The sequence below is a fragment of the Bombyx mandarina genome, chromosome 08 (assembly GCF_030267445.1).
Source record: "Bombyx mandarina strain Sakado chromosome 08, ASM3026744v2".
Lineage (NCBI taxonomy): Eukaryota > Metazoa > Arthropoda > Insecta > Lepidoptera > Bombycidae > Bombyx > Bombyx mandarina.
Window position 1 is genome coordinate 13,847,341 of NC_143215.1, and position 12,962 is coordinate 13,860,302.

Here is a 12,962-nt window from a genome sequence, read left to right on the forward strand (position 1 = left end):
GAGGTCGCGCTCTCTCGTGGCCGCCTACCACCGGGTGGACAGTGAACCAGTTCCCTCCTTATTCTATTTATCAGCCCACAGACGTCCACTGCTGGACATAGGTCTCCCCCAAGCCTCACCACAAAGATCGATTCTGCGCTGCTTGCATCCAGCGGATCCTTGTGAACCTCAATAGGTCTTTGGTTCATTTTGTGAGAGGCATACCCACGCTACGTCTTCTGGTTCATCTAAGACTTCAGAATTTGTTTCTGCGCGATGCACCGGGTGTCTAACAGAAGATGTCTAACGATATTAAGTTTGGTAGGCAATGACATGGTTGTGCCCATGTCACTACTGACGTCCTAGACTGACGGAAGCCACTCACCATCAAATGGGCCGCACGATCCTCTGGCTTCAAAGGCAGTAAAAATATTCAGAAAAAAGTTGGCAATTTGTATGTTGTTATGTGCAGGAATAATAGATGTTATTGCTTTATCCGGCAGGTGATCGCACCGGATCCCTTCTAGATGCCGCTCTCTGCTGCTTCTGGTTCCTGTCGTCTATCTACTGCTGGTATAATGCTATACATTAAGCAATAAAAAAAAATCTGCATGGGCGGGTATTAGGGCCTTATCATACTAGCGCTTTGCGAGCGGCTGCGATTAAAAAATAAAATTCAAAACATTTTCGCTCCTACCTGCGAATGTCAAGACCTACATTTTTTGAGTTGGAGTATCTGATACAAATTGACTTAAGACATGAAGACACACGGACTGTAGTGGGGCGGGGTAGAGGTGTTGGCGTTTGTACGAGACAGTACAAAATGGCGTCTACGCTGCTATTCACTAATTCGCTAATGCGGTTTTTTTTTGAGTTTACGTCCTGGTATCTAGACCATTAGGCAAAGTCTTGAGTTTCCTCTAATGTGATAAAGCCCTTAGTGTGGCCATATTACAAAACAATTAAGACTCCCAGCTCATACCTGAAGATAAGTGGACACATTCACATTATATCTGGTGGGGTACGGTAAACGCGAGCTCGCCTGCTGACCTTCAAATAAAGGTACCTTTAATAAAAGCTCTGATGACGTCAGCGGCTTTCCTCCTCCTCTCCCTGAGTCTTTGGGCCAGGAACCTCCTCACCCACTTCTGGATGACGATGGCCGCGTTCCGCATCCGGAGGTACCTCTGCCTGAGGTAGTACCCTCGCCACCTGCTCTGGATGATGGTGGCTATGTCGTTCTTCTTTATCTGGAAGGCGTCTTCCGTTGCGAAGAGCGTCTTCGGGAATCGAACGAAGATTTTCGTACTGGAATATTCATTGATAGGGATGTTTCATGATTTCTTTTTACTGAATTCAACGGGACTCTAAATATATGGACATTGATTGTTCACCTCTCGTAATTACTTCCATGTAATGCAGCCTTTCCCAAAGTGGGTGATAACGCCCCCTCGTGGGTGCTGCAGGCCTAAAGGGGAGCGGTAAGTCTCGGAAAAAAGAGGGGCGTTGTGTAGAGGCTTGGGAGGCGATTTGTAATTTCATCTAGGAGGACTTTTAGCAACTAACTGAGATCTCGCTATAGTGGTTTTTAAGTAGGTGAAAAAATGGGGGCGCCAAAACAATAATTTATTCGAAAAGTGGGCAGTAGACATAATAAGTTTGGAAGCCACTAATGTAATGTATTAGAAGAGCAATCAAATTGAAGTTGGTTAATGGTGACGTCATAAATCCTAAAACACGAGACCGAAGTCTGGGTAGTATCGTGTAACGCTGGGCCAATCACTGGCACGCCACCTGGCGAGTGAGGCCTATCTTTGCACAATCACACAATCCATGCCGTTGTGATGACGTGTGGTGAACGAAACAGAAATATACTGGTTCTGACTGGCGAAGGAATGAGACAGAACACTTCGGAAGGCGATTTTTTATTTATCGCTTAATTGGGTGAACGAGCTATATCAACTACGTAAATACTGCCACCCACTTTGAGACAGAGTTCTAAGGTCTCAGTATATTTACAACGGCTGCCCCACCCTTCAAACTGAAACTTATTACTGCTTCACGGCTCAAATAGGCGGGGCGGTGGTAACTACTCGTGCGGACTCACAAGAAATTATCATCAGTGAGAATTTCGGTTGCGTCTCAAAATGTTTATGGCAGACATTTTGTAATAATGAATGCGACCGAAGAAGACATGGAGCGTGCGTGCGTGCCTGCGTACATACGTGCGTGCATGCATGTGCGTGCGTGCGTGCGCGTGTGTGTTTGAGAGAAAAATTAGCTGTGCCGACCCCACCTAGTGGGACAAGGTGGAGAAAAAGAAGATTTTGTAACAATTAATGTCACATAATAATACAAATTGAATAGGAGATCTTAGACTATTGAGTGTGTAGCTTACTTCCCCATCCTGTATTCCTCTTTCTCGTACTGGAGGGCCTCCACCAGCCGCTGCACGCCGTCCCGCGCGGCGCCGCGGTAGTTGGGCCACGTCTCCGCGCTCAGGCACTTGTACCTGGAAGACAACGAGATGGAATGGGAGCGCCATCTACCGGCTACTAGCTGAACACATCGAGAGACTCGCAGCTTCATTGAACCTCGTCGAACCGTTTAGGAGTGTAGTGATAAACAAACATAAAGAAAAATTTAATGTATGTATATTACCATAATATTGAAAAAACAATACAGTAATATATTTATAACGCAGTAGATTAGGTCCACGTTATTGGAAAACGCGTTTAACTTGTAGTTTTTTTTTTAATAAACTTTATAAAAATAAAATTTAACCTACACCTTTTAATAGACAATTTTAATAAAATAATTTAATTTTGTAATAACACAATTGACACAATGTCCAAACGTACGCGAAGCTAATAATGAACTGTACAAATCATTATAAATTTCACAGTACAGAAATATGTATGTGGGAAATCCGTATAACACGGTACGGGGGATTGAAATCGCGTAATAAGGGTACCGCATTATAGGCGGAATTACTGTATTGATTATTTAAATATGTAATATGTAAAACTCTTCTGAAAAAAGAACAAAAATTTTTTTGGCTGTACAGAGAAGTCTTTGCCTAATTATACATAGATAAATAAATATAAATAAAATAGCTGAAGGTTCCGATCTAGCAACACACTTGATGTACTGTTGCTGCCGGAAGGGCAGCTTCTGGTGTGAATGGTGCTTATTTAGCAACAGAATTCAGATTTCGATCTCATGTTTCAGAGTGCATAACATCATCCCCGTCGTGATGGTCTCACTGTTGCTAAATACTCCACTATACCTTTCCAGGAACGCTTCGTAAGTCCTCCTGTAAGCGAAGCCGGCGCGCCGCACCCTGAGGTTCTCCATCAGACCGAGATACTTCACCTGGTGCGAGACCAGCTTGTCGTCGAATTGCACTAGAATTTAATGTCGCAGTCTCAATTTATTGTTAATCAGTGTGCTTAGTGCGAGTTTTTTAACGTTCTCGATAGCGTAAAAGTTAACTCATATTTGTATGGAATGGAATCCTCACAGTCCGTCAGATGTTGAAGATTATCACAACTCCACAAAAAAAAATCGTTTTTGTCCTAACCTTTATACTCGGTTTTTCTGGTTAATTATTAACAAAAACGAAAATAAAATACCTTTTTTTGGTATAAAGTTTGCTTTCGTGATAGTTAGTAATAATAATAATAATCATTTTTCAATTTTTTTATAAATTTTAATACTTTCAAAAAAACCGCGCTACGAGAGTGATGTGTTTACGTTCACACAGTGCCACTAGATGGCACTCTAGTCATAAACAACGATCAGGTGTTTTGTACGAGCCCGGAAAAACTTAAAATGTCACGAAAGTGCGAAACACGACGCTGATGCATTTTGTTTCATATGTGGTCAATTTATTAAAAATTCAAAAGAAAACTGTTTCATGCCATGTATATTTTTTTTTCGTCTAATTACGATCTAAAATATCGAAATTTTTTGCTTTGCAATCAATGTCAAATTTGGTGTTGACCCGTGATTATTCGAGATCTGGATACAATGGTTCCAAGCCCCCCGCTCACTTTGAGGTTTTTTTTTTTATTGCTTAGATGGGTGGACGAGCTCACAGCCCACCTGGTGTTAAGTGGTTACTGGAGCCCATAGACATCTACAATGTAAATGCGCCACCCACCTTGAGATATAAGTTCTAAGGTCTCAGTATAGTTACAGAGGTTTGAGATTGAAACTCCTTACAGAGCTGCAGCGGTGGTAGATATTTGAGGGTAAGTAAGAGTACGTACTCGGCGCCTTGAAGTCGTTGGGCTTGATGCAGCGGATGTACGAGGGCTCCTTGCTGCTGAGGATCTTGATGAGGTCGTTCAGAGAGTTCTTGAACTGAGTGATGGCGGTCTCCGGACGTTTCTTGCTCCTCAAGTTGTAGTCCTGGGTTGTGTCAGCAAAAAATATATCGATCGAAAGGCAAACTTGATTAAGCGACAATAACTGCTTTGTACATAAAAGACAGGCAATAAACATATTCGATGCGGAAAAAAAATTTTTTTCTAGGTCTTTTTTTATTTTTATTTTTATTGCTTAGATGGATGGACAACCTGGTGTTAAGTGGTTACTGGAGCCCATAGACGTCTACAACGTAAATGCGCCACCCACCTCGAGATACAAGTTCTAAGGTCTCAAGTATAGTTACAACTGCCCCAACCTTCAAACCGAAACACATTACTGCTTCACGGCAGAAATAGGCAGGGTGGTGGTACCTACCCGTGCGGACTTACAAGAGGTCCTACCACCAGTGATTATGCAAATTATAATTTTGCGGGTTTGATTTTTATTGCACGATGTTATTCCTTCACCGTGGAAGTCAATCGTGAACATTTGTCTATTAAAATCATTTCAATCCTACAGCTAGATTCGTTAAAATATAATTTTTTTTCTGGTATTTCAACTTTAAATTAGTGTACTGTAAAGTTCACGCATTGTCGCTTAGTTACGTTTGCTATTCAAGCGTCGATATGAAAGGTTCGATAAGGATTTTCGTGAAGCAAGTTTTCAGTCGATATTTTGAAAGCGAAAGTACATGATCTCTTTTTCAAAATACAGATAGCTTGATCGTTTTGTAGTATGTTGTGGTTTATATAATTTATTTTATTTGATAATGTATTTCTTATCCTATTTATCTTTGTATGTATGTGTATCTGTGTATTTGTTTTGGCAATGTAATTTTTATAAACCAGTGTTCATTTTACTCATGTCTACTGTAATTCTTTAAATTATCGCCATGTATTAACTTCATCACAGCTACGCAATTCTTCAATCTTTCACTTCATCAACGAGGGTTAACTGGGAGAGAATGCCTGGATGGCGTTAAGTTCGCCTTTGTACAATATTTTGTGCAATAAAGAATTTTCATTCGTTCATTCGTTCATTCATTCGTTCATTCATTCATTCAAGGATTTCGCAATATGCTTTTTTTTACTAGGGCTCTCGTTGTTGCGTGACATATCCCCTCTCCCCATCCACGCGGTTGCTGAAGGTTACCTTGAAGCAGCGGCCGACGATGGTGTTGTCGCTGGACGCCATCAGGCTCTGGATGTCGCGGAAGAGGAGATCGTTGTTCTTCTCCAAGAAGGTGTTCACGTTGTAAGTCACTTCGCCGGCGTAGTGGACCAGGCAGAACTCCTGAGGATATGAGATGGGGGTCAGCTGGTGCGTGTCTTAGGACGTGGGACCGATTCTCCGATGGCAAGACGGCGGTGCTGATCTGATCAGTACTGATAGCAATTAGGGGGACAGTAAGATAAACCTTATCTAATAACCGAACTAACAGGGTATTAGAGCAAAGCTATAAGATTATTATTGCATATTAGCATCGGTACTTCATGCGTGTGAAAATTTTCAAATTAATCGGGGGTTTTGAAGTCTGTCAAAATGACGTTCAAAGATTCCGTTACAAACAAACATTGGTAATAATATCCCCCCTAATTGCTGACTGTGAGGAGACGACAAAAATCGAGAGATGAACTGATTATAATTGGAGTTAGTGGTGGTAGGACCTCTTATGAGCCCGCACGGGTAGGTACCACCACCCCGTCTAATTCTGCCGTGAAGCAGTAATGCGTTTCGGTTTGAAGGGTGGGGCAACTGATACCTTAGAACTTATATCAAGGTGGGTGGCAGCATTTACGTTGTAGATGTCTATGGGCTAACCATTAAACACCAAGTGGGCTAGGAGCTCGTCCACCCATCTAAGCAATAAAAAAATTAATAAAAATTTACATCACGGCCCATCAGCTTCTGGGTCTTGGTGTCGGATTTGCGGTGGGACTTGTAGTGCTGGTGGCCGTCCAGATGTTGGTTCAGCTTGTCCAGGAAACTCGCGTCTGTCGCGTCCCCGGGACGAAGGCACTCGTCGTCCAATATTGATATTATACCTGGAGTACATTGATACATTTAGCAATCGTAACATTTCCGTCTCTGTGTTGTTTATTCGCGTATTGCGTATTAGCTGCGCCCGTGGATTCGTTCACAACAAAATGCAATTTTGCAACACATACTACATACAACACATACATACATTAAGGTAGGCAGCGGCTTGGCTCTGCCCGTGGCATTGCTGACGTCCATGATCAACGGTGACCACTTACCATCAGGTGGGCCGCATGTTCGTCTGCCTACAAAGGCAATAAAAAAACACACACACAGATATGTACCTACATTCTTTGTATAAACTGGTTGTTAGGAAAAGTTTTCCGAAAACGAACATTTTGTACCTAAAAAGTTGTAAATTTTGGGGAGCGCGGTATCAGTGCCGCGCCCGCGGGTTCGTTGATCCGAGCATCAGCTGTTCTTGATTTTGTGTTTCATTGCTGGTTTTTTTTTTAAAAGTAAAGTAATGTATTTTTTATGAAACTATCGTTTCATTTAGCTGCACTAACATGATGGAGCGTAAATAATGTTAATAAAACGTTTTAAAAATGTTTTTTTTTTAAATCAGGATCGATTTTTTTCCTTCCCAACATTCCATCCTATCAATATACATAGATAATTAATTATCTAATAATAATAATAATAATAATAATACTGGTGACTTGTGTCGTAGACACCGCCATCAGTGGCAATCTTTTTTATGTAGTACATATTTTTAAAAAAAATTGTGTAATTAATAAAACTAGTGGTCCCGCAGTAGTCGAAATTCGACTTTAATCAATTGAAACTTTATGTTTAAACATTATTATGGTTCTATTGTCAATGGTTCTATTGTCAATGGTTCTATTGGTATTACTTATATAATATAATCACAGATTTCGCCAAAACTACACTATAAATAAGTAATAATAAAGACAAACAATAGTCATCTATTCTCAATTTGACCACAGACTTTAAACACTAACAAAAGTTTGACAATTGAAATAAACAAAAGTATATTTATATATATTATATGTGTGTTGTGTCAAATACATGGTAGTGTGCGTAATGTTTTCTTTATTGATTTAATGTACCTTCTATGCACTATATAAAAAAAAAATTAGCATTGTGCACTTCTTCTCTATATTCTGTATAAGTGTGGAAAATTTCATACTCCTCCGTCCGCGCAATTTTCGTAAAAAGTGATGAATACAGTTTTTGCTTCACGTATTAATATAATAATAATAACTAATGGCCTTCGTGATTTTATTAAATACGGAAGTTTCATTCTCACCCTTATGTCTAGCTTCGATAAGGTCGCAAATGATGATGTTGTTGAAGTACTCGACCGGCTCCCACTCGATGCCTTCCCGCAGGTACTCCTCCTGCTCCTGCCGCAGCGTGAGCTGGATGAACAGCTGCTGCAGCTTCTCGTTACAGAAGTTTATGCAGAACTGCTCGAAGCTGAAATTTCATGGGTTATTTCTGTTTTTTTTTTTAAATTGCTTTAATGGGTGAACGACCTCACAGCCCACCTGATTTTAAGTGGTTACTGGAGCCCATAGACATCTAAAACGTAAATGCCGCCACCCACCTTGAGATATGAGTTCTAAGATCTCAGTATAGTTACAACGGCTGCCCCACCCTTCAAATCGAAACGCATTATTGCTTCACGGCAGAAATAGGCGGGGTAATACCTTCCCGTGCGGACTCACAATAGGTCCTACCACCAGGGTTTCAGACAATGGACATTGTGTAAATATTTTATTGCTTAGTACATTTTCTGTTTTGAAAACCGACGTACTAGCGGTAGATTCAGATAAACTATGGCAGGGGAACAGCCAAGCGACCGCCTTTTAATTAACCGCCATTGCCTTTAAACAAAAGAAAGTGAACCTATCATTAAATTTTTTATAATGTTTTTATCCTACCTATGATGATAGCCTTGAGAAGCTACTTCAGTTTCTCCTTGACGTGTAGGTGAGCTCACGGGGCTCAAATCGGAAGTGTTGCTAACACTGGCCCTGGCAAGAGCAGTGCTTCGCGGATTCTACCACCGGATCGGAAAGGCGGCCCAATGAGAAGATCCGGCGAGAAACTTAGTGGACTGTGTCTGTGGGTTAATTTACTCGTCGAGCCCTTCGTCGCAAGTGTTAGTAACACTCCGGTTTGAGCCCCGTGAGTTCACCTACAGGTCAAAGAGAAGCTGAAATAGTCTTTCAAGGCTATCAGCATAGGTAGGAAAAAATCAAATCAAACTGAAAATACGACCTTCATAAAAGAACGGATGTCTCAGATCTCATTGCACACTTAAGCTGTTAATACTGATCAAAAATCCTTACCTGTTCTTAGGGAATATCTCGAAGCCGTATATATCCAAGATGCCTATAACAGAAGATTTAGCGTCCTTCTCGATGGGCGCAAGCGACGAGTTTAGCCTGGAGACCAGCCAGCTGAAGTGCTTGTCGTATATAGCTTTAGCCAGAGCGTCTCTAGCGTATTGAGCCTGTTCCACGTCCAGGGGTGTGCTGACGACGTCGCCGCGAGCCTCTATCGTTCTATTGGTCAGGGCCTCGCGTAATGCCATCGCGTTCACTTTTAGGAGCTAAAAGAGAACAGAGATTCGATAGAGTCGAATATATTTCAAAATTTCTTGTTGTATCTATGAATATGGAAGAACGTGATCTCATTCAACCTGGTGCGAAGTGTTATCGTAGGCTAAATGCATGATAACCACCTTAAGATATAAAGGAGAAGATAGAAAAAAGAAGATGAAACAAAAATATATAAAGTACATCTAAATTTTATTAAATGTCATTTTTTTTCCCCTAACTAAGCTGATAGCCTTGAGAGGCTATATCAGCGTCGCCTTAACTAGTAGGTGAGCTGACGGGGCTCAAACCTGATGACGTTGCTAACACGAACCCTAGCAAGAGCAAATGTCTTATTGGACGTTGCGTTCTTAGAACATTTCACCGATTCGCAGTAGAAATAGACGTTGTGGCAAAATCAGTACGGGCACACAAATGTCATACAGCATAATATAAATAAATAATTTAATTTATTATCAACTATATAATTAATATTATCAAATATATAATTTTGTGTGTATAAGAAACTCGGCGACTTAAAATCCGCAAACAAAATAATAGTGGTCCCGCAGTAGTCAAAATTCGACTATAATTAATTGAAATTATAAATTTGAACATTACTATGGTTCTATTGTCAAAGACTAAAAGATTAAACTGTCAAAGATTAAACTTCTATAATTACAGATTTCGCCAAGACTACACTATAGACAAATAATATTAAAGATAAACAATATTAACCTCTTCTCAATTTCACCACAGACTTTAGGCAATAAATAAAAGATTCTATATGCATCTGTGTAACAAATACATGGTAGTGTGTGTAATGTATTTTTTTATTTATTTAATGTATTATTAATCTATAATTTAAAAAAAATATTAGTATTCTGCACTCCTTCTCTATATTTTCTATAACTGTGAGAAATTTCATACTCCTCCATCCGCGCAATTTTCGTAAAAAGGTGTACAACGTTTTTACTTCCCGTATTAATATATAGATGAAAAAGGATTATTGAAAGACCATTGGTATAACATATATATCTATTGGATTATAGAAAAATTTGCATTGCGATAAAATCGCAATGAGTGGTGTTACAAAGATCGCACTATGCAAATAAAAGTAAAATGAGTAATATGTTACTATACTGAGAACTTAGAACTTACATCTCAAGGTGGGTGGCGCATTCATGTTGTAGATGTCTATGGGCTCCAGTACCCACTTAGCACCAGGTGGGCTGTGAGCTCGTCCACCAAACTAAGCAATAAAAAAATGTAGATTTCGATAAATGTGTGAAACAAAACGTATCTGGAGTATGCACATAGTTTTTTCGACGTTAGATAGCAATGTTACAAAACATAGGAATTCCGGAACTGATAACACGATTATAAACTTTAAATAAATGCGGGAGGGAACTGGACCTTTTTTAATATTCGTGCAATCTTTATTTAAATAATTAGCCGGGTGAATTTAAAAAAAGGTGACCGAACGCAACGCCCTTATGACGTCATTTGGGGCCAAAATGAGCAATAGATTTAACCACAGATTATATTATAACAATAGACAACGATTAGCTACATTTAAATTTATTTATGTACGTTTTAAAAATAGTACAATTTTTATGACATAGATTTGATGAAGTTTAAATAAGAATAACTTTACAAATATTGTAATTAAATAATGTTTTTAGTTAATTTAATTGACGTTCCTTAAAATTACTTTTTATACTAATTTGCTTGTTTCTGGATTGCGTATTATTGTCCTTTGAAGTTTTTTTCCGTTTACTGCGTAATAGTGTTTCAATATTTATTTCTATTCAATTACTTGTATTAGAATCTACAATACGGTTGCACCGAAATATACCTTCAGACCATTGTTCTATAATGTTTATGTAAATATTAATAGATGCGGTGCCATTGTGTACAGTCTAACATAATGCATTGACGTAATATCATTTTGGTATAACAATCATAACTTTTTCGATTGAATGATGAAGAATAAAAAAAGAAAAACCGTTCGTTATTTTAAAAATTGTACGTTCTGGATTTAAAAGATCCAATTCAGTTTCCTTTATGACGTCACGAGGTCCCAAATACAAAGATAATACATATAATACATACAAAAGGAGGCACTGGTCATAATTTTGACAATTATAAAAATGAAGAAAAAAAAACTATTAATTAATCGACGCAATATATATTTTTATTGCTTAGTTGGGTGGACGAGCTCAAGCCCACCAGTTATTAAGTGGTTACTGGAGCCCATAGACATCCACAACGTAAATGCGCCACCCACCTTGAGATATAAGTTCTAAGGTCTCAGTATAGTTACAACGGCTGCCCCACCCTTCAAACCGAAACGCATTACTGCTTCACGGCAGAAATAAGCAGGGCGGTGGTATCTACCCGCGCGGACTCACAAGAGGTCCTACCACCAGTAGAAAGAATTATCCACCAGATTTAAAACTATTTGGTGATTCTCCGTGGCCATACGTGTTTGTACCATGAAGACTTTATGCATTTCGGAGGCTTCCATCCAATTCGTGTAAGGCTATACACAAAGAAGGTACTTAGCTGATAATTTAATATGATTTGCACAGATATAGTTATCAGAGTCGGACACAATGAACGTGTTTAATTACGTTCATTTATTTGCACAGATGCGTTGTGTTCTATCAGACGATTTTACAAAAGAAAAATTATCTTACATTCACGAAAAGAGTACTAACCAATGACGTTTGTAAATAAGCCTCAATATGAAGGCCAATATGTTTTATTCCTAAAAATTACGGCCAGACAAGTCAAGAAACATATTTTTATTTTTTTTATTTATGATTGAAGGATTACTGGTGGAACGGAGACCTTTCCAGTTTCACCAGGAGAGGTGGGCGAGCAAAGGCTCAACCAGGAGGGGTGGGATTTGCTAACAGCTGCCCGAGCGCCTCTGAAGGAGACCTAACAACTCAAGAGCAACTGCTTCGTGAATGAATCTAAGTCAAGAAATATTGACATATTTCGTAGGCGCTTGAACAGGATTGCCATTTTTCATCAGTATTATGGGTTAAATCTACATGTCCAAAAGAAAAGAAGGAATTTAGAGTCATAGTCGAAATTCTCATGGTTAAGTCGCTGTTGCAGCACTATGATCACGGGCAGACTGATAACTGCGGGTAGAATGTTAAGAGTAGAAAAATCTAACTATCCTCTTCCTAGTCTATATTTAGATCGTACTATTGGAACTAGATGCCTCATTCCGACTCTGTACAGGAAACGACAGTTTTTCCAGGACACTGCGAATCATGTTGAGAGCTCGTTAAATAATAGAGTTTCAATGGTATGGTTAGTCCTTCTTGTAGACCACCAGTACCCTAATTCCAATTAGACCAAAATTCCTAGTATATTTATTTATTGCATAGATGTGTGGACGAGCTCACAGCTCACCTGGTGTTAAGTTGTTACTGGAGCCCATAGACATCTACAACGTAAATGCGCCACCCATCTTGAGATATAAGTCCTAAGGTCTCAAGTATACTTACAACGGCTGCCCTACCCTTCAAACCGAAACGCATTACTGCTTCACGGCAGAAATAGGCAGGGCGGTGGTACCTACCCGTGCGGACTCACAAGAGGTCCTACCACCAGTTTCACTAGCCAGCGCAATCTAATAAAGAGAAACATTAACATGCTATAAGTTAGCAGGACACTTACATCAGCAGCATTCCCACTGTTGGCGTCGTGGGACAGGATCTCGGCATAGCCCTTGTCATTCTGGACGAACTTCACGTTGCCGAGGTGCAGGACGCTGGCCACGATCTCAAAGATCTCCCGCTGTTCACTCTCGCCGATTTCTATGACCTTCATGGCCTCTTGTACGACACGGAACTGTTCCTGGTCGTTGGCTCTCTGACTCATGTGGGAGGTCTGCGGAGTGAGATTGGGAAGATTCAAATTAACGTCAGGCGCATTGGATAAATGGGGATTTGGATGGTTAAGTGTTTTTACAGG

General features: G+C 39.8%; 1 protein-coding gene across 3 annotated transcripts in view; it reads right to left on the minus strand.

Moving 5' to 3' along the window:
• Positions 1-12,962, minus strand: part of Myo61F (unconventional myosin 61F) — a 72,747-nt gene that overhangs the window by 9,509 nt on the left and 50,276 nt on the right. For all 3 annotated transcript variants that reach the window (XM_089729260.1, XM_089729261.1, XM_028180128.2), the window contains 9 exons: positions 12,666-12,878; positions 8,715-8,977; positions 7,667-7,836; positions 6,244-6,398; positions 5,506-5,646; positions 4,254-4,395; positions 3,269-3,386; positions 2,378-2,491; positions 1,046-1,287 (listed from right to left, as the gene is read on the minus strand). In XM_089729260.1, the coding sequence (XP_089585386.1) occupies positions 1,046-1,287; positions 2,378-2,491; positions 3,269-3,386; positions 4,254-4,395; positions 5,506-5,646; positions 6,244-6,398; positions 7,667-7,836; positions 8,715-8,977; positions 12,666-12,878 (1,558 nt within the window). The remainder of the gene's footprint in view (positions 1-1,045; positions 1,288-2,377; positions 2,492-3,268; positions 3,387-4,253; positions 4,396-5,505; positions 5,647-6,243; positions 6,399-7,666; positions 7,837-8,714; positions 8,978-12,665; positions 12,879-12,962) is intronic.